Below are 22396 nucleotides of genomic sequence, written 5' to 3'. Positions count from 1 at the left end.
TTTTGCCTATGGAAGTTAAAGCTATGTCTGTTGTGAATTATTCTGTTGAGAAGTATGCCCCAAATTCTCCATTTTAGGGTTATGGGAACTCCTAGATTCATTCTCTTTGCTTGCTACACCTACACTGCACATACTATCTTTTAAGTTGTTTCCTGTGCACCCCCAGCCACTTCTTCCCCAGGGAGGCCTTTTTGAGTTAATACACTTTTGCTGCCGAAAATATTTCCTTCCCAAATTATGATATCCCCCAGTTCGTTCAAAACCAAATTGGGTATTTGCAACGTCTTGCGAGAGGTTTGACCCGGATAGGCATGGAGGATTATGAGCAGAGTGGCCCGGAGAACAAGAATGGCGATCTTGTCCAGCATTTTGAGGTGGCTCGCTAAAAATTCCAGCACTAGCAACAGAAGACATGGAATCTCTTCTATCACGGGGATAAGTAGGCAAAGGAGGAAAAGGATGGAAAGGTACTCCTGGGGCAACATCCCAAACATCACGTCTTTCTTTTTGAAATGACCCAAACTGCTGCACTTTGGAAAATGGAATTCCATAAGAGACTGGCAATCGTGAAATAAACCTCTGCTGCAAATACCCTGTGACCATTGGATGTGGATGCTTCTTGCAACTATGTTCTTGTAGACTACAAGCTGCACCTGAGGAAGCACCACATGAGACTCTAGAAGCCTTTATGGGGACTGAAAATCCAGGGGGGACATCATTTATGTCCTGTGTTCGATCATCAGCCATGTTGGTTTCAGTTCTTTGATCTAAACTTGATTCTGCCTCCTGATCCCATCGACTCTTACGCTTACGTTTCCTTGCCCCATTGGGTGCCCCAACAACAGATGACGTAGATGAGCCATCAAGGATACCAGCACCTGCTGTAGTAGATTCTACCATTATATGGCAGGTACATTCTTCTGTTTCTGAAGGTTCCATACTCCAATCACCACAATGGTCTTGTAATGGTGTACACCTATTGTACCGTGAAGAAAGATGCTCAATCTGGCTGTCATCTCTGTCAATGCAGCTACTTTTTCTGGGAGGTCTAGGTATCCACCTATCTCTGAAGTTCCTTGCAATTTGATGAACCTGAGACACCGTAAACACAGTAAATCAATTAGACTATTGTCAAAAACATTATGGCACAATGGTGATATACATGAAACCAAGACCACCATCTCAGGCTACCGATGATTCAAAGACTAGAATTAGCCCCCAAAAAATAAAACAAAAAGAAAAAACAGAAACATTGCAAGCCCGTGAAAAATCATTTTCATGGTAGTAATCAGACTAGCAGAACAACGGAAGATCCAAGGAAAAAGTAGAATCAATTGTTATATGCATGTAATCTCTATAGGAGTACCTAGCGCGCTTCACATAAAAATATAGATCTAGCCTGCCAGAGAAGAGCCAATAAGACCCTGTAGCCCAATCTAAAGCAAGGAGCTCAACAAGAAAGCAAATAGTCTCCACGTTTTCTAGAAATTTCCTTCTATTTTTGGAAAAGCCAAGACTCCATTCCAAGTTAGCTTGATCTCCTTAATCAAGTTCTAATAACGAAATTTTTCTCTAACTAAGATCATCAGTGGAAATATTGTTCATCAATATTGACATGAAAGATCCGGGGCTATCCTTTTCTCTAAAAACTAGTTCTCTTTCTCTGTCAACCACTCCATAAATTTTTGGGGCAGCTCTGGGAGAATGCTCAATCTGGAAAAGCTAGAGTTGCCTCTTCCCCTCCCCCTAATTCTCATTTAAGTACTTGCGAAGTATTATCACACTTTCTTCAGTAAACAAATTACTCATCACCAAATGCACTTTTTTTTTTAACATAAACAAGATATTTTCAATCATAACCTGTACTAGAGAATAGGTCATCGGTAGCCTCAGTTATTTGTGACAACTTAAAAACAAAGCAAGCTCAACACACAATATGGGTACAATCTTGTTTAGGGTGTAAGGCATCTCATATCTGTCACCTCCCTTGAAACAAGGTGATGAACAAAGAATATAGGCTTATGCATGCTTCCCCCTGAATGTCACATTAGTAGAGCTGCTTGTCATACGGGGTACTGTCTAGGTGTTGGTCTACAGTTTCTAAAGATTTTCTCAGACGGATAAGAAGTGGTGACATTGGTCATGTGTGCCCTCCCCTTTGTATTCACCTTTTTTTTTGGGATAAGCATGGTGTCCGGGCTAGCTTGCGCGCACCTCAACTAATTCCACAGCTTACCTGCTACCTCCCACCAGTAAATTTACAGGAAAATTTTGTCCAACTAGGCTTGGATAGATGAGAAAAATCGCCTAGTGATTTTTGCCTCCGCTGGGATTTGAACCTCAGACCTCATGGTTCTTAACCCACTTCATTGACCACTAGACCACACCCTTGGTTATTATTATATTCACCTCATTTCGATATTAACTTTTGTATAGATTATAATGTTAATTAGGCAAGAAGAACTCGGTCCTTTTTCTTCACATACATCATACATCCATAGGTCTCTCCAATCATCACGCGAGCACAAAATGGGAAGCATTTCAACTCACACGTTAAAGCAAGAAAAATAAGGGGGGGAGCGCAATACAAAAGAGTCAATAAACTGAATATATTTTGTTAGAATAATTGATATTACCATTTAACCACTTGATGAAATGATACGGTGCGTAAGGCAAGAATAGATTACCTGTTTGTCTGTGTGATCTGTCAATCGCAAAATTGAGTCCCTAAAGCTGCAAGAGTAACAAAAACGTCAATTTCAAAATCTCAAGTTTTCACTTCATAAAATATGCACAAAAATGGAATAGAATATACATCAAATGCAAAAGGAGGTTAACAATAAGAAGTGTCCTAGAAGAAAGAAGCAATATTATCTTAGCAGTCAGCATTTGAAGAGATTTTATGCTCTGCGACTCTGAAAAATGCATTGCATGAATGACTTGAATTAAGAAGATTCATAATATGTTATCCAAGGTCAAAGCACTATTGTACGTCAAGAGATAATAAGTTATACTTCATTGAAACTATAGCTGAAGATACTATTGCAATATACCACCAAGAATACTAATACCAGATTCTGTAGGTACTCTAGAATATTTTGTACTTAACATAGGAGATTACTTTATTTGTAACTTGAGAAAATCATGTAATTTATTGTACGTATGTATGACTATATAGGGAGTCCTGTTAATTGCCAAACAAGCAACTCAGCAAAGAGTTTTTCCCTTCTTTTCTCTTGTCTCACATGGTATAAGAGCTTCGAGACTTAGGCCTCATTTGTTTGCACTTAATGGAGGTCTGAATCTTAATCATTCATATCTTAGACATTAAGTGCGTTTGTTTTCAAAGTGTGAATCTTAATTATTCAGAACTTAATCGTTAAGTGTGTTTGTTTTTTTAACTTCACAACCACTTAATGGGTCTGAATAGGTCTGTATCATTAGACTTAATTTCATTAAGATGCTATCATCCATATTCATTATTAACTGCCGTCGCCGCCTACCATTATCAACTACCACTATGTCACCCACCACCACCATCATCCTCAATCATAGCCGCCACCATTGTCGACTACCACCACCCATCATCCCCACCATTCCCACCACCATCATTAACGACAACCAACACTCATCTACCTCAACTGCCACAACTAACCACCCCATCACCATCAACAACCAAAGTTGGCACTGCTCATCATTATAAACTACCACCACTCACCACCATCTTCCTCAATCACAACTAACACCACCACCACCCGCCATTATTAAATATCACTACCACCACCACCATCCTCAATCATAATAGCTACCGCTACCAATCACCACTAGCTTCTACCCTAAACTACCACCAACCACCGCTTTTAGTCGGCATTCACAAGCACTACCGTTAGTCATCACCACCAGCAACTATCATATTTTAAAATGCTATATATTTTAGTGATGTAATATTAGATTAATTAGTATTTTATTTGAATTTTATGTTTATTAATTTTCAAATAAACGTAAATTTTATACATTCAGATCTTAAAAATCAAACAGTCTTAATCATTTAGTATTCAGATCTTAATACACATCTTGACATTCAGACATGTATTCAGATTCAGATATCTTTATCTTAATACACATTTTGATATTCAGACGTGTATTCAGATTCAGACGTCTTAATCTTAAAAAAAACAAATGAGGCCTTAATCCTCTTCTGGTCATTATTCATGAGACACATGCAGCACATTCACGTTTTTTTTTCACGTTTCAATTTAGCAGACCTATCTAGCTCAGCATATTCACCTTTCAATATTCTTTTTTTTTTTTTTTGCGACTGATTCACAGTTCATGTTAGCAGACCTTTCAAAGTAGCACTGGATAGCTGACCTGTCCTGTTAGTAGTGTATGCATGTTGATCAGTCAGTCAAACCAACATTCTCCAATTTGCTGGTAAAAACACGTCAGTGTCACAATCCAGTGACATGTCACTATAAAAAGCTGAGTTACCAGCCCACAGCTAACTTGTCTAGAATAACAATCTAAGACTGTTAACCTGTCAAATCCACAGTCCACATTATTTCAGCCGGTGCCAGATTATCGTTCAATGGACATTAATGTCCACCCAACACCGCCATGCCACTCTCTAGTCCACTACCACATCATCCTCCAATTATCAGTGCCACATGCTTCACCACCTTGAGTTTGAGGGGCATGCTGGAACTCAAGAGGTTTAATGGAGTTATACTTTAAAATTCCAGTAGATTTACAACATATCTAGATTTATCGATCGTGAGCAGAAAATATTTGGTAGAATATCCACATAGGTAATTCTATAACTTTATGTACGGTAGGAGATTTTTTTGGGCAAAAGCTGTCGGAGAATAATTGTTTACATTATTAAACATAGCCTATGACACCAATTATCTATTCAACACGAGTGCTTTCCTCTCATTCCACCGGACAAAATTAACATGCACGTGGGAGGATCAAAGTAAATCCCCCCCCCCCCCAAAAAAAATAAAGTAGATAGAAATACGAATTCATTCAGAGGAACAACGAGTTGTTTCCATGAGACGTGACCAATATAAGCAGTCCAGATACAAAATCATTTATCTACATGTTTAACTCGAAAATTGCTATTTTTATTCCTTGGGGGTTGGTGAGTATCTTCAGATTAAATACTTAAGTCAACTATTACAGTGTTTTTAAAAGCGAACAATGCAGAAAGGCGACAAGGTTCATGGGACTTGAAGCGAAAAGCTAGAAGTGAAGTGCACAACTCACGGAGCATTTAAAAATATTAAACATCTAAATTTAGCAATATAAAAATCAAACTATAACTGAAATAACCATTTCGGCATCCAAACTCCAACATATAATAATGCCAATGTTATTACAATTGCTCAATGTTGAGATTCAAGTAGCAATTGTTTTTGGATCACTTTGCACGTCATTGTTTGAATCGCACTTCGTTGAAGCACATGGCTTCACCTATGAAGTGATAAGCCCTCGCACTGCAAGGGTTCATCATGCAATGGCTTTTAACAACGCTGCAACTATGAAACACTTCTTTGTTTTTTCTTTTCTTTTCCAATTTTATGGGGAAATCAGGTGAGGGGGAATGGACATCTTAAGGTTTATTGCAAATAGGAGCATAATATAGCAAAGGGTGAGACATGCAATTTTAGCAGTTCATCTCCAATTTAAAATTAATAAACAATCCAAGTGGTAACTCCTTGAATATTTAGAATCTCCGATCTAGTGAGTTCTGTAGTCATCCTGCTTTTAGCTCTTTCCATTTTTTAAAACTATATAAGAGATCAATTTATGCAGTGTCTAGTTAAATTTTTGTGCTTTTTGTTCATCCTGTTATTCATGTAAGGTTTAAACTGGAGTTACTTTAATCCCCAACAATGCAGTAATAAATATAGAGTAAGTTGAAAAAGCAACAGTCTACAAGCAAAACATCCAATCAAAAGATCAAGACAAAAGGTGAAAAGGTCCATGTAAGTGAAATCCAACAGTATATACCGACCTCTCTACTCCGGGTCTAGAGGGACCTCCGTTAATGTGCTCATGCGAAAGAATCTCTCTCACAGCCAGATACTCTAAAACCTGTCAAAAGGACAACAGTTGACATATTATGTAGCAAAAAAGCTTGATAAATCTTACCAGACACGTCCATAAAAAATGCTAGAATCAATTCTGTCCTCCCCTTCTGGAAGAATGTGATCTAATGAAGCTACGGGTACAATGCTCAATTACATATCCTCAATTGTTATGCTGGCTATTCAATGCTTCATCATATATGAACTTATATGCACATAAGACTGACATCCAAAGAGGCTGCATGGTGAATGAATACATCTTCAAGCCACATCGAGTCTACTGAGTATTTCTACAAAGAACACTCTGAGCAGAAGTAATTTAGTCCAAATAAAATGCTAGAAACAATTCTGTCCTCCCCTTTTGGAAGAATGTGACCTAATGAAGCTACAGATACAGTGCTCAATTGCATATCCTAAATTGTTATGGTGGCTCTTCGATGCTTCATCATATATGAACTTATATGCACATAAGACTGACATCTAAAGAGGCTGCATGGTGAATGAATACATTTTCAAGAGACTTAAACTTTTGCTCACACCAATTCCATCAAGATTAACTAACAGTTAAAAAGTTTTCTCCACAGCCTCTCAAAATTTGGTACTGCTAAAACAGCATGTTCGTCAATTCAGTAAGTTTAATTACTAGGACTGCAGAATTCTAAAGAAGTTACCTTAAGCAACTTTCTGAGAATTGGGATCTTATTGAATTCCCTCCGGTATCGTTTCATTATGTTGTGTAACATCTGCAAACCTAACAAGCAAAGAAACAATCAGTAATCTATTTTGGGGGTTGCGGGGGTTTTGTGTGTGTGTGGGGGGGGTGGGAGGAATTGAAGCATGCATGCACCACATCACTACCATTCTTATTAATAATATCCACCAAAACAGTGCGCGACTTGGTCTTCAAAAGCGCATCAAGGATCATAGAGAGATCCCGGTTACTGCACAAAAAGATATATTAAAGGAGGAGGAAGAGAAATAGATTAATGAACAAAAGGTGTGGAGGAAGAGAAATAGATTAATGAACAAAAGGTATCACCACTAAACATGCAACTTCTAGCACCTGAAAGAGTTTCCAATAGGATATCCATTTATTACCTCTGAATAGCTTCACCATTGCAGCTATCTCCTGAAGCAGCAGTTAAAAGGAGGAGCTTCAAGTAGCACCTAGATGCATCCTGGTTGGGAAAAAAAAGTTAAAGTTTAAAGGACATATTCGAATGTAGAGTGACCTATCATTAATCGCGTACATTAACCATAGCATATGGACACGTTACTAAACCTATCTCAAGTGCCAAATCATCATTAGCAAAAACAAAAAAAAAAAGGTGCCAAATCATAAGCCTACTTTCACCCCCTTCTATGAGCACCCTCCAGGCCTCCTTTCACAGTTTAGTCTATGGTTTTTCATTAATACACAACAAAGAGGCCACACCAAAGTGCAGTGGAAGGATGGACAGAAAGCTGGGAAAATGTGCACTCCAGAAGGAAACAAAAGACTTCCAAAATGATTAGTTTTTTTCCAAAATCTATGACCTAAGCACTAGAAACAGAACCTGGCGAATAAACAAAGCAGCCATTACTTCCGATCACTGAGAAGAAGAAAAGCAGGCAATATAGAGTACATCCTGTAGCTTGGAACTACTTACCCTGCGTTTGCTTATTCCGCCATCATGATCCAGCAACTCATTAAGTTTCTCTTCGACTGCAAATTCAGATGCAAGTGTTTATTCAATGATACTTCCAAATCTACAGATACCACAAACTTGATAAAAATGATATACCTGCTTCAGCACGAGCATTTGAGGAATCATAAGGTGGTTTCCTGAATTTAGGTTGTGGAATTTGCAATTTGTTGTCCATATCAGATAGTGATGTTAAATTCACAGCACTATTCTTAGATTTTCCCTTTTTAACTGAAGAAGATCGACGAGAAGATTTTGACGATTCATTACTGGCTCCTCCATTGCCTGATTTCTTCCTCAAAGACTTGCTAAGCATTGCATTTGGTGATGGAAATGCCATGTCCAGTGTAGAAGAAACTTTTTCAGCATCTAAGCACTCTTTTTTTACTTCAGATATAGTTTCAATGATCATATCTTCCGAAGGCAAGGAATTTCCTGCAGGTCGTACAGAAGAATGCAACAAGATTTCTAGCCCCTCTATTGCCTCAGATGATTCCAGCTTCTTCAGAGATGATGAAGGGGATTCATTATGGAACTTGTTGATTTCCTCATTGATTTTAAAGCTAAAAACAGCAGCAGAGTTAGCCATTTTGGTATTTTCATGTTCCATTATATCCCGTGTGTGTGTTTGGGTGGAATTCTCCAGGTTTCCAGTAACAGGTTCATCCAGTTTATATTTGTTTTTAGGTGTTTCTTTAGTTCTAATTTCTGCGACATTAAATGAACTTCTTGCAGATATAATGTTGTTTAGTTCATCACCCATGTCACCATCCTCGCAGAAAACAACGGGTTCAGGATAGTCATCATCTGAATCATCCTGCACTATCACTTCTGCATTCAGTAGGTCGCCGCCTATATAGCCCCGACAGTGAGGCGAGCCACAGACACATTTTTTCGCTGCAGCCCCGAAAACACGCACATAATTGTAGTCAAATGTAACCTCCTCCCCCTGAATAAGCAAACCAAAGCACGTATTAGTTGGGAACATAACAGAAACAAATTAAAAAACATTTATATAGATTGCTAATTTTTGACAACTCAAGATGTGATCCATACAGGTGACACAATCAAAATGCCTAGTCAGGAAACAGCTAGCAACTTGTGAAGCAAATAGATTCCAGGAACCAGTTGGATAAGCATGCCTATTTACTTCTTCCCATCACTCCCACCCGCCTCTCACCAGAAACATGAAAAGCAGAGAAAGAAACAGGCTTCTGCTAAGGAAAAGGCGAAAAAGAAAAAAGAGAGCAGAATAGAAAGATGGAAAACATTCCAACAGTAGAAAGAGGCCAAGAGGTTTCATTTGGTTTATTGCATTTAACAAACTTAAGGGTAGCAGGTGATAGCCCATATCCAAGCACTTAATTTGCTGCACTTCAACGATGTTGGTTAAAAAATTAGATGATAAAACAAAGCGAAACGCCCATCTAAAAAAACAAAGTGAAACGTGTATATATAATGTAAATCCTTTTCCATAGAGGGAGTAGGGGAGAAGAAAAGGAAAAAACCTAAACTATATTTCCGAGTCAAAACTACTTAAACTTCCTTCAAGAATTCAGCAGCTAATACAAGTGTACTACTAAAACTACATTGTTATTTATTTTTTCCAGAAGGAGAAAAAATAAGACCTTTTCCTTGATAACAAGTGAAAACTGGAGTACTATTAAAATCATCACAGGCAGATGACCTATCACAAAATTATCGGTGTCCAATGAAAGCACTTAACTTTCTGTTCATCCATTAAGTAGCTTTCAACAAATTAGACCTAGACTACAATTTTCTTCTGGGAAATTATCTGTAAAATTAACTTAACTAGATTATGTAAGGAAAGCTCAAGCATCACTATTCTCATTGTGCTAAGATCCGGGTTCAAATGAACATTGCTTGCTCATATGCCACTTTTGCTACAGCAAAACTTATAAGTAGATGCCACTTGCTACAGTTTCTTTGATACGTAGATGCCACTTGCTACAGTTTCTTTGACACATGGATGCCACTTGCTACAGTTAGGATAGAAAATTAAAGCATTTTTAGTGAACTTCGAAACACCAACAAGTACTTACCTAGCAACAGGCAATAGTTAAAAGACTCTCTTCATTGCACCTACACAGACTTGAACTCATTTCATAGGAATATATAAATCCTATAAATAGTGCAACATAACTGAAGGGCAAGTCTTGGGTTAAAAAGCTTTAACAGTTAATCTGCAGCTTAGAAGGGAGTGCTAACTCTCGAAAACCATGCATTTAGCACAACTAAGAATAGTTAATACACCTCTTCAAGAGTGCCTACATAGAGTTTTCACAATCCCCTGTTCAAATCTGCAATAGGGATCGAGTCCACGTGCAGATAAGTAATGTTTTCAGAAGTTTGAAACTCATTATCTGTGAACATAATCTCAACATATTTCCACATGAAATTCCTTTTTTACAAGAACAAAGTAATAGGGAATGCAACCCAAACACATCTCTATAATCAAGGCCCAAAGGCCAGAACAACTAAATGACCCATCTAAAATTAGACCCAGATTCTACCAACAATTCTACCATGAATTGCCCTTTAAGTGGCAAATCTTAATTCATAACAATGTCTTTTTTGGCTGATTGTACTTTTTTGGAAGAGTAACTTCTCTCTGCAAGCAGTATGCATGTATTCACTGACAACCTACTAAAATAAGAAGTATATAAACAATCTCCAAAGCACTTGCTAAATGTGATAATGGAATGTTATGGTGATTGTAACAACACGCCAATAACTACCACGGGGACCATAATGCAAATTCCCCAGCTTAGGTGTTAAAGATCTCAGAACTACTCCTTATGTATTCGTTGCCCTTACATATAACTGGAATGTCCAGTAAGACATGAGAAGAATCCATTTTTCTACTTCACTAACTAGGAAAAAGCAACAACCATCCTGTAAATTGTAAAACATTTGCAGCAAAATCACAATCAGAACGAGACACTTTACCTTCTTGATATCCCTTAGAGCAAAGAGTCCAATGCAAACCTCTCCATTGACCATCCACTGTCTCAGCAACGAAAGAAAGTTGAGTCACAACAGTACTCAATCTATGTTAATGTGTACAGAGAACAAGCTTTAAAAACATATCAAGCATTTCTGCTGAAGACATTAAGAGCAGGGGGAGGGTGGAGGGTGGAGGGGGACGGGACTGGACTGATCTTCATGCAATTAGCGAAAGATCTAATTCACATTAAGGTGCACTCTTTAGATGCACTTATCTACTTATCACCAGTGATAGAATATAGGATGAAATTGCAAACACAAAATTGGCTGTAGTCAATCACGGATAGTTGAGAGACCAACCAACAAGGTAAAATAATAATCTTAGTATTTTGCAATACAAGTCTAATAGATAGAAAATGTTAATAAGAAAGCTCTATTCCTATCGTTGTTTTACAGTAAGCAGCCAATGACAGTCCTAGCTTCAATAATTAGCCATTCCATAGCCAATAAGAAGTGGCCTACTATACTTATGTGTAGACTGAGTAAACAAAGCAATACTCCTGAATTAGATCATGATGATTAATATCAATTAAGCTGCACTGATTTAGAAGCATAATTCATTAGAGGTACATCAGATACTAGAATAGTACCTTATCAGAGTAAATATATGGTAATATTATATCCAATTTTTTGGTATTTAAACCTGTCAGTTCTGCACTTAAACTTCTCTAGAATTTTACTTTCAATGAATAACTCTGCAAACTTCAGAATATTTTAGAAAAAAATAGTATCACGTTGCTAATTTGCTCGAGCATTAAAGTAGAACTATAGAAGTGCATGATGATGGTTTTGGTGTCGCACTGTAATAAGCAGAACATACAAGACAAAATAAAGAAAAGAGGATGGATAATTTTTCACAGGTGAAAAATATCCAATTTTCTCTTAGGACCCGCATATAGTGTGGCGATATGATGTTACAGGAAGACTATTTTGGTACATCCGATGGGAAGAAGATGGAGGCATTTCATGGCAAGTAAATTTTTGCTCTTATTATAATTAAATCCTACGTGATGTTTGACTTCTTCCGCATTCTGCTCGCTTCATGGAGAAGCAGAATTCCTATCAGGACTAGCACAATTCTGAAAGAACATTCAAGGTATTTTTTACAGTTCTCTGCATATTTTTCTGTATTTCACTATTTGAGCTTGTGACTTGCATAGAGGTGGTTGTATCCTCTGGTGATACACTATAAGAATACACCCACATGTTTAACCTATTAAACATAGTTCTAAAGGAAAAAGAACACTAGGTTTCCGTACATCACTGGAAGCTTGAAAAATATATAATGAATGGTTAAAATTAATAATACAGATCTTAAAGTGACAACCACAGAAATCCACAACCATAGGCTCAATCCAAAGCAAGACAGGTTAGCATCTGTACAATGTTTCACTAAAGCTATAAGAAAGTGGCATTACAGGTCTCTGACAGTAAGTAGCAAAGGATGATTCCACAATGAGGATATAATTCAGCAGCAACAGGTACTAGAAAAGGTCTGGCTCGTGACTGTAATAACTTGGGGCAAAATGCCAAATATTGCATTACCCACAGAAGAAGTCAAAGAGAATTGTATCCCCAATGACAAAGAACTCTACAGGTGGTGTAATTTAGAACTGAATCAAACCAAATGATACATGGGAACATTTGCTACCATATAAATGACGATTTCATTCTAAAATGCATCTCATATAAGTAAAAATATGTGCCTTGAAAGTGCACATGTCACGAGATAGACATAGTTGAAATCATGTAATCCAAATGCATTAGCACAAAACTCTTTTTCCTTTTTTGCATATTGCAGCACTTTTTTCCCAATGAAAAATAAAAGAAAAGCACCATTCAGCTTTACAAACAATATTAATCTCCTATATTTATTTATTTTTTATTTGCACCGGGTGTCCGAGTCTCTTTGAGCCCCGACTAATCCCAGGGGTGCACAGGCCCTCGGCAAGGAGTTTACCGCAAGTGCACCACGGTTAATTCAGGTTTTACCCAGTCCGATGGCCCTCAGAAATTGTTTGCACCCAGTGGGTTTCGAACTTGAGACCTTGAAAGGGAGCAAACCCCAAGGCTCAAGTCAATTGCTACCAGGCTAACCCTGAGGGTTAATATTAATCTCCTATATAAACAATACATGTCCAATCAAGGCAACTATACACAAAATGAGGCAGCAGAAGGGCCAATAGAGGGAAAGGAATTCCTGGTTTTCGTACAAAACCTTTTTAGAAGAGATTGCCGTACTTTACGAAAACTGAATAGAACATGAAAGCAAAATTTTGGACAAAGTGTAAAGCGCAGTTGAAACTGCAATCACCTTTTCTGTACGGCAATTAGGATCACAGCTATGGTTAATGAAACGGCCCAAATTCCCTTTAGCACACGCATCTATAACCTGAAATATGAGGCATGAAAAGAACATTACACAATAAGGTGATGTAGGTGAGAGAAAACTGAACAATTAAAATGCCACACTAGTCACTGGAAAGTGATAGCAAGATTAAGTTAGTACATACAGAGAATGTCACAAAGTATAGACGACTGGATAACAGGATATGTACCCAGTTAAGACAATTCATAACTTCATCTCCCCCCCCCCCCCCCCCCCCCAAACACAAAAAAAAAAAAAGAACCAAGGCAAACATTAATACCTCACTGCCATTAAGTGTCATAAAGTAAAAATGCTTATGACCCTTCAGGGCATACTCCTTTTGTCTTGCCTCGTGCGCATGCAGATCCAGGACCTAGAAAAGTTATAATTACACCTGTTATATATAAAATATGCAATGGGAAACTGCGCTACCTCACACAAACAGATGAACAGGCAACATATAGAAGTCAAAAGAATTATCAAATTGCTATCCTGCCAAAACATAGATGGATGGTAGCCAACAGGTTGGTATCCTCTTCCAATCCTACTTTTTAATACTATATTACGAATAAATTCTGCTATGTGAAATTCACAACCTATTAGCTTTGCATCTCTAGCACCAAGAGGCCACACCATATAAAGGTGCGGTTGGTGCCAACTTAAAAAAAGGTAAGTTATGAGGAATGCCATAATAATGAATGTGTCAGGATGCCCTGTCCTAGGAGTGCACACTACAGCAATACCATGGTGTGCTGCAAAATGGGCATAGGGTTCCATTACAACATCTGGGTGTGCAGGAGTATGAGTCGATGGTCTCCACATCACGGAGACGGTGAGAGTGAAAAGTCAATCCGACCACATTGACACTCGGATTTGCAAATTGCTATAAGACATAAAAGGCTTCCGCATCATGGACGGATGAGGGTAAGAGGGTAAAGAAGCTAGTCCGACAGAGTTGGAACTCAGATAGGTAGTTGGAATATATATGCTCGTTCACAGGAAAGTGAACGTTAGTAGATACTCTAAAGAGGAAGAGATAATATCGTGTATCTAGAAGAGACTAACTGAACAGGCGAAAAGGTTAGAGAGAGTGACAAAACAATTATATTGTAGGATAATAAAACATGGCAGGAAGAGAACCATTGCAAAACCAAGACTTAAGGACAATATTATAGAGATAAAAGAAGTGATTATAGGATAACCTCGTTAAGACTAGTGTGGGAAAAACAAATGTCTTATATCTCCTTTTCCATCTTTACCTCGCACAGATGGTCAAATATTGTGAATCGCAGACTCACCTCCCCAACATATTCTATAAGAAACTGCCCTTCGGAGACATCCTCAAGCAGCTGCAGGCCATAACCCTTCTTTCCACATTTGAAGCACTTCAATTTAGCATACTTACGCTTCTGGAACTGTAAGCAGACATAAATGGAGGTTACACAACCTGCATAATATAAGCAATATACAGTAAACTTGAAAGCCATGCAAGTTTAAGAACCTGCTGATTCGAACAGCGCTCTCCACATGGACAAGACCCTCGAACACACTCAACGTTGAGCATCCGATTCAGGCATCCATCTCCGCAGCCCATTCGGCCATGTGAAGGAGGGTTGCAATGGCAGACCATGATCTAACAGAAAAGGATAACAGGGGAAGATATAGAAGATAGAGAAGGAAGCAACTCCGAACATATTCATAAATTTGCCATTATGCAAAGAAATACAGATAGGTAAGGATGTTAGAAGCTAAAGATTCCTTATGACATGTACAAATATGTTACCTCAGGAGCAGGACAAACTATGACAATGTCGTGCATCATATACTTTTGATTCAGATTAAAAATGGTCACGAAAGGCCTATAAAATGTCAGTCAAGTATTTCGCCTCTGTATTGACAACTAAAAATTCTTATTTTTCAGCTGCAATAGTATAAACAAATGATTTGGTGCTGCAGAAATCACTAAGGAATCTTTACAAACCCTTAAAATTTCTATCTTTACAAACTCGAACTTGCTAACACAATGCTCAGAAGTCCTGCTTCCCTCATACTAGATAATAAGTTTGAAAATGCAAAGAAACCACAATTAATACTGAAAGAGTACAAAACACCTTTTTGTTGGAAAGCTCAACCCAGAAAAGAGTGTTGCTAAGGAGAAATTAACTCGGGGATTGCGGTCCTTTTCTTTTGGGCACCTACTATATAACTCTTACATCCTGAGTGTGAATCGAAGTTGCTTTCGTTTAGAAGTAAATTACTGCTCTATTATTTTTAATGCATTTTAGCATTCAACTTAAGGATACTGATAATATCGAAGACTGCCTTTTGATGACATCATTGAAGGGACACCCAGAAGCACCAGCCCCCTTGTCAACATGCAATATTCTTAAAGTGAACTAGTTCATACAAGTAATGTCTACATCCAGGGTTAAATTTTGTCGGCTTTAAAGATTTCGTAAACATTGAGGCACCCCACTAACCAGGTCATTATTTTAGGGAACCATAGAGTAGGCACAAACAATATTCTTTCAAATTAAGTACCTAAAACAGCTTTTCAAGCCAAAAGTATGCTTAAAGCTAAGACAACATCAAGGAAAGACAGACAGAGAATGCGAAAAGGAGCATATAAGAGACAAAATAGAAATGATTTTGGTAGTTTAGAGTTACATTTGACCAAATATTTTTCAAGAAGACTTCGACAATGCTAAAGGAGAAGATTGATAAGAGTTATGTAATGTAGGAAGCAACATTCAACAGCTAATCTCAAGGAATAACCAACTCCAAAGGCCGGAGAATTCCAAAGCAAGCAGAAAGTTATAAATCAAGCAAGTTAACAATAAGGGGAAGGGCCGGACCACAAGAGTCTATTATACGCAGCCTTATCCTGCATTTCTGCAAGAGGCTGTTTCCACGGCTTGAACCTATGACCTCCTGGTCACATGGCAAAAACTTTACCAGTTACGCCAAGGCTCCCCTTCCTAATACACATAACTATATGTTTTCAAAAACATGACTCCCCGAATTATTATTCTTATTTCAACATCTAATCATCTTGCCACGCCTGGAGAAGAGGGAAATGTTTTAAATTTGTGAAATGGACAACAACAGTGACAATGAAGCAACTCTACTAAGAGTGAAGCAACTCTGCTGAAAATAACTTTAGTTTTTAAGAGAAAAAGTGGTAGGTTAATTATTTGGTGCGTGTTAGGGTAAAGCCAGCTTTACATTTACTCTTTCCTGATGAATTTTTATATTTAGAGACTAGTCTGCTCCAAAACCACTGCAACATGGGCCTTTATTTTCCTGTTATTTTTTATTCAAGATGCAGGCCCAGAGTGTATGAGGTAATAATGCAGAGTGGATCAACCATTCACCTCATCAATAGTTTGACTTTTGCGGCTACGATGCAAGAATAAGTTTCTCCTGATCAGAGTCCAAGATGATTGATGGGCAACTGCAACGCAGACATGCAAGGAAGATAAGAAAATTAGCACAAATGTCTTCAATGAAAATTTACTCATAGTCAACACCAGCGCCATTGCAATACTACAATCATTAAATACCAAGTGCCTTCTTCTGTCCTGATTGATTTGAATTCAAGTGTCTACTGAGGGCATCTTCCTCACCAGAGGCATCCGATATTTCCAGCTCAGCATTAATTTCTGAATTTGATTTTTCTTGTGCAATCGAGCAATCAGCAAAGTCTCTATCCAAGTTATCCTTACAAGTCCTTTAATGTTACAGGGGATACATATAAGCAACAAACTCTTGGGAAAAAACAAACATCACATTTGCACAACCACAATAGTTTGCAGATCCATTAGCAAACCTCAAATATTTCAACATTCAAATACTATAAGAAACTTGCAGTAAGAACAGATTAGTCGTAGAAGACCATTATATTCCATAAAACCACAATTGTAGACCTGATAGCTATCTAGTATGTATTCTTTTAATGGGTGAACTTCAGTTTGCACGAGACGATCTATACACAAAAACAATATATAATTTTTCTGCTATAATATGATAATACTATATCACGTAGTAGCTTAAAATCTTGAAAGAAAAGTATTACTCCCTCTGCCCCAATTTATGTGGCGTGTTTGACTGAGCACAAAGTTTAAGAAAGATAAACTTTTGAAACTTGTGGTCTGCATCAAGTCATAGACATTTGTGCGGCTATAAATTATTTCATTAAGGGTAAAATGGGAAGTTTAAAGTTAAAATTGTTTTTAAATAAGGAAGTATGACATTGTTTTGGGACAGAATAAAAGGAAAGAATGCCTCATAAATTGAGACAAAGGGAGTAGTATGTTTGTCAATAAAGTTGGTAGATGATTTTTATGATAAGGTAGTAAATAAAGTTGGTAAATGAATGCAACCCCTTCTTATTCTTCTCCTTCTTTTTTGCTTTTTTTCACATTAATGGTGTCCGGCTAGCTTACATGCACCTTAACCAATCAGCATTCCAGCCAAGGCACAAGTTCCAAGGTAATCCTGCCAACTAAGGCTAGAGGAAATGGGCTCAAACCAACTTTTGACGCTGGGATCTAACTTAGGATCCCCAAGTCATTATGTGACTCTTTTTTTGCAAAGTTTACCTAAATAAATCAGTGATTAGACACAAATACCTACAGAAAAGTGGCTTATTTCCAATTGGATCGGGTAGGAAAGGAAGCATGTAATTAAATTTCACTCAATAATTCAATATAGAATCACCCATAGCAATAAGCATCAAAGGTCTGCATGCTGGTCATGATAAACAGAAGCTGATGATTAAATTATGGATTCCAAGAAGGGAAAAACTTATAAAATCACTTTCTCATCTTCTTCTTTTCATTCTCGATAACAGAAGGGTCAAGGATCATGTTTTATTAGCTTTCTAACCCAAGCAACACCATATTCAGGGATGCAAGTGTGAGCTAGTGCAATTTACCAATAAAAAATTGCTTAGTTAGTTCTCAAAGTAACGGGAAAAAAGTCTTCTTACAGCAGCAAACTTCAAAGAGGCATAGCAGAAAACTAATAGGAAAAGCGAAATATCAGCACATTCATAACGAGGAGGACGAGCAACCACATACCATTTGCAGTTTGTTTCATCAATTTGATCAGCAAGTTCGGAAGCTATACGCCTCCACTTCAGGCAATCATCACACTGCACCCAGGCATTTCTTGGTTGTAAACAAGGCTGACTGACCACACCCCGTGTAATGTCCAAGTCTGAAATGCCTCCATTTAAGGTTTTATATCTCGATCCAACTTCTCCAAACCCGTATGGTGCTTCGTTTTCTAAGACATTAATTTAATATGGTCATTTAATACTACTTTTGCATGAAGATCAGCCCAACGATATTGAACTCATAAAATTAAAATCATATTTCCACTATCTTAACCATACCTGTTTCTTGGTGGTGTTTCATCTCACATAAACTCGTGACATGGTCACTCTCATGTTTCACTTCAAGCTTATTATCTTGTTTTTCTTTGTTTCCCTTCTTTTTAGAAGAACTTCCTCTACTTTTGGATGACTTAGGGTTCGGGACTTGTGACCTGACTTTGCCAGATACATCTGATCTTTCACCTTTGGGAACATTTTGTCCATCATGAGAGGATACTTTTTTCTCAGACAACAACTCAGTCTCTGGTGACTCAGTACCAAGGCTAGAGCAAATATTACCCTCTATGCCACTTTCAGACTTTGAAGTAGCACAGGAGATACTTATGTCTGACACTCCTGAACAAGGTAACAGTTCTCCTGAAACAATCTCAGTGCTCGATATGTTGCCTGAGCCAATCCGCCCTGGTGTCAGAGCAGAAGTATCAGAACAACAAGATCCCCCTTGTACTTTTTCTCCTTGGATGAGTTGCCCAAATATTTGAGAACTGCCTATACTATCTGGACTAAGCAGATCTTTCACACCAGAACTGGCTAACTTTGGGAGACTATCTATTTTCCTTCCTTTCTTGCTCCTGCCATACACACGCAAACTCAGAACATCACCAGGAGCGACAGATGGCTTAGGCATAATTAAATCATTCAACTCTTCTCGGCCTCTCTCATTTAATTGAGTATCCGGAACCAGGTTGATAACTTCTGAGTCAGGTGAAGTTCCAGCATCTGAGCATCTGTTATCAATTGATGTCCCCTCCTCAGAAAATGAGTCATTGTGAAAGTCCAAGAGTTTGTCCACTGAATTTTGACTGATCTTCTTTCCAGATTGGCATATGTCTGATACAGAAACATACGCATTATCCAAATTCCCATTGCACCTGCGGAACTGCAGACTGGGCAACTCTCCCTTCAGCTGATCATCAAAATTCCTGGCAACATTTGGCAATTCTTTGAACTCTTTTCCCATAGTGCACTGTTTGCCAGTGTGATCATCAATAAGAGGAACAACATCCATCAGGCAACGTGAACCAAATTTAACTTTCAAGGTGATTGGGCCTGTAGGAATGGAGATTTTTCCCTTTGATTTCCGCGAGTTTTGACCAGTGTGATTCTTACCCTGCCTCTCATTTTCCTGACCATTCTTTGTTGTTTTTGATTTTATGTGCTCACTTTGAGCTATCTCGAGTGCGCTGTTGTGTTCAACAGCTTGCACCATATTTCCCAGCAAACCCCAAATTGATGAACGGGTGTGCTTACTGCAATAGCTTAATTTTCTTGTAATTTGCAAGAAATTGAAATCTGGAAATGCTTTCTTAACTATTCTTCTCCTGCCACTTCTTGTTGGTATTGTAGCCTGATTCTGGCTCAACTTAGCTTAGCATCCACTCCTCCTCCGACAGGAGATACACTTGCTGTTGGATATTTACTTTCTAAAGTATCAACAACTTTTATAGTCTTTTTTACTTTGATAATTCTTCTTTTGTAAAGACACCTCGGCTATGCTGATTGAGCCAAAAGTAGCAGTGGCGACATCAGTTCCTGAAATATCACATGCAACCATTCTCTGAGAAACATCATCATCTTTGATCCTACAGGGATCAGGTGATTGCAAAGAGAAAGATGAGTTAGTGGTGCAATTGGGATACATGACAGGTGAACTTTGATGACTGCGCGAGCATATCAACAGTTTTACCTAGCAACACTCAGAGAAAGTAGAGATCTCAACAATCATTTGTCCTTATACCCACACACAAAAATTCACTGCAGTAATCTGTGAGTGCAAATAGCAGTTAAGAAATCAAAATAGGCATCAACAAGTTTTTCAGAAACCAGACACGCAAAAAGGCACTATCGCCCACCCGATCAAGGATAGTAAACCGCATAGAGATGAATACTCAAATTACCAATCTACACGTTACGCAATTCAAAAAAGCATAATCCAAAATTCTCTTCTCTAATTAAGATAAAACAAGACAAAGCAGCTCTTTCAACCCACTTCTAAACCATTGCCTAAACACACTTACAGAAAATTTAGCAATTCAACAGTGCACAACCCAAAAAATAATCTTCTTTACTAACAAACTAACTAAAAGAGCACAAATCCCTCTTTCTACAAGCCATTATATTCAACCTTAGTAAAAAAAAAAAGGTAAACCAAAAAAGGAAACACAACTTATATGTCAGCTGCATCTACATACTTAAAGAAGCTTAACCAATTCAACAGTACATAACCAGAGAAAATTAGGATAAAAACAAAAAAGAAAAACACCAAATAGCCAATTTAAATTGCATAAGATATAGACAAAATGCGAACCTAATAAAGAAAAGATTATCTCTAACTACATTCAGCTCTATATTTCGTGCGTGTGTGTGAACGCAGAGAGACATAAAATTCGTCCCTTTTGCACAAAAAATGAAAACCTGAGCAGCTAACATTACCCAACCCATCAAAACCCTAATTCCAAAGCTGCAACGCCAATGCCGATACATAACAAGTACAAAAATAGCACGCACCATTCACACAATAAAATTTTTAAGAAAGTCCAACTTAAAGCCAGAGATCATGTAGGGAAAAGATGACAAAGGCGACTAACCCGGAGGGGAAAAAACCAATAGAGAAAGAGGTTGAAAATGGTATGAAATAACAATTTCAAGGTAATTTACAGAATTCAATATCCAACTATTTTTTGTTTTTCCTGGGTTGGTTCGTGTAGAGAGAGAAAGTAAAAGGAATCGCTTAGCGGTGTCCGCAAACGGTTTTTATGGTATGGAAAGGGAGAAAGAGGTCCTCCGACCGGACCAAAATCCTATTATGAGAATAATAATAAAATATTGTGAATTTGCAAAATAAAATTAATGTATCATATCAGTTTTATCAATTAGTAAATGTTATTATCTGTTAATAATAATTAATCTTATGTTTGTTTTATTTTAATTTATAATTCTTATGACTATTTGATGTTGCTCTAACAGCTTAGGCACATTTTACACATCTCTAACTACTTAAGGCCAAAAGTACTTTTTTTTTAATCCAAAAAGCACTTATTTTTTAACTTAAGGCAGAAAAAAATATTTTTTTCCCAAAAGCAGAATTAAAGTACTTTTTATTTTATTTTCATATTTTACTTAAATAAAATAAAAAAATTTAATTATTACATATAATAACAAATTTTTGAGATTATTTATTTACTTATAATATTAACTATTAAGTAAATCTATTTATGTCCTTATTCGTGATTTGATACTTAAAAGCATTTTTTGAAAAGATTGGTCAAACACAAATTATTGCCCAAAAGTGCTTTTCAAAGTGATTAGCCAAACATAAACTGTTTCTCTCCAAAAGTATTTTTTTTTTAAAAACACTTCTCAAAATAAAATGAATTTTCCAGCTTAGCCAAACAGGCTATAGATTACTCTATATAACAAGAAGTATGGGGATCAAAAGAATCATTTGTTTTTTTTTTTTTTATAATTCTCATAGTTAAGAAAAATTATGCAAATAATTGAATAAATTCAGTTGCGGTTCTATTGTTTTCAAGAAAAAAAATTGTATTTCTGCATTCTTAAATTTGTGTATATCTATTAAAAATTTAAAATTTATTACATAATTAGTACACATAAGTTTTTCCAAATAAAATTTGAACCTTTTAAACTTTCTTCTTTTGTTAAGATCGAAGTTACTATGTTATCAAATGCATGTTAAGTGGTGATATTGCTAGAGAAATTTCGTTCCTGACATAGCAGACTACGCATTAAATTTGTTGTACGCATTAAATTTTGTTGTACTCCATGCACTAATAATTGTGCTCTAGTTTGGCTAGACAAAATAGAA

The 22396-nt window shown here is 37.2% G+C and overlaps 1 protein-coding gene across 5 annotated transcripts; it reads right to left on the bottom strand.

The window, feature by feature from the left end:
* LOC104088551 (histone-lysine N-methyltransferase ASHH2-like) lies at positions 1 to 21343 on the bottom strand. Of its 5 annotated transcripts, none has more exons than XM_070199929.1 (19): positions 21159 to 21342; positions 20258 to 20335; positions 18571 to 20153; positions 18254 to 18461; positions 16736 to 16902; positions 16547 to 16626; positions 14674 to 14805; positions 14471 to 14587; positions 13453 to 13545; positions 13119 to 13196; positions 10748 to 10804; positions 7877 to 8726; positions 7742 to 7797; positions 7191 to 7270; positions 6951 to 7033; positions 6764 to 6843; positions 6020 to 6099; positions 2688 to 2733; positions 1 to 1092 (listed from the first exon to the last, which is right to left on the bottom strand). In XM_070199929.1, the coding sequence occupies exons 3-19, from the start codon at positions 19778 to 19780 to the stop codon at positions 22 to 24; spliced, it is 4488 nt and encodes a 1495-aa protein (XP_070056030.1). In that variant the 5' UTR covers positions 19781 to 20153; positions 20258 to 20335; positions 21159 to 21342; the 3' UTR covers positions 1 to 21. The 5 variants fall into 5 exon arrangements, with proteins under 5 accessions (XP_070056030.1, XP_070056033.1, XP_070056031.1 ...); XM_070199932.1 differs by having other exon boundaries at positions 18571 to 20103; XM_070199930.1 differs by lacking the exon at positions 20258 to 20335.
* Positions 21344 to 22396: the final 1053 nt, after the last annotated feature.

The sequence above is a fragment of the Nicotiana tomentosiformis genome, chromosome 4 (genome assembly GCF_000390325.3).
Source record: "Nicotiana tomentosiformis chromosome 4, ASM39032v3, whole genome shotgun sequence".
Taxonomy (NCBI): domain Eukaryota; kingdom Viridiplantae; phylum Streptophyta; class Magnoliopsida; order Solanales; family Solanaceae; genus Nicotiana; species Nicotiana tomentosiformis.
This window is presented reverse-complemented; position numbering and strand designations above follow the sequence as displayed.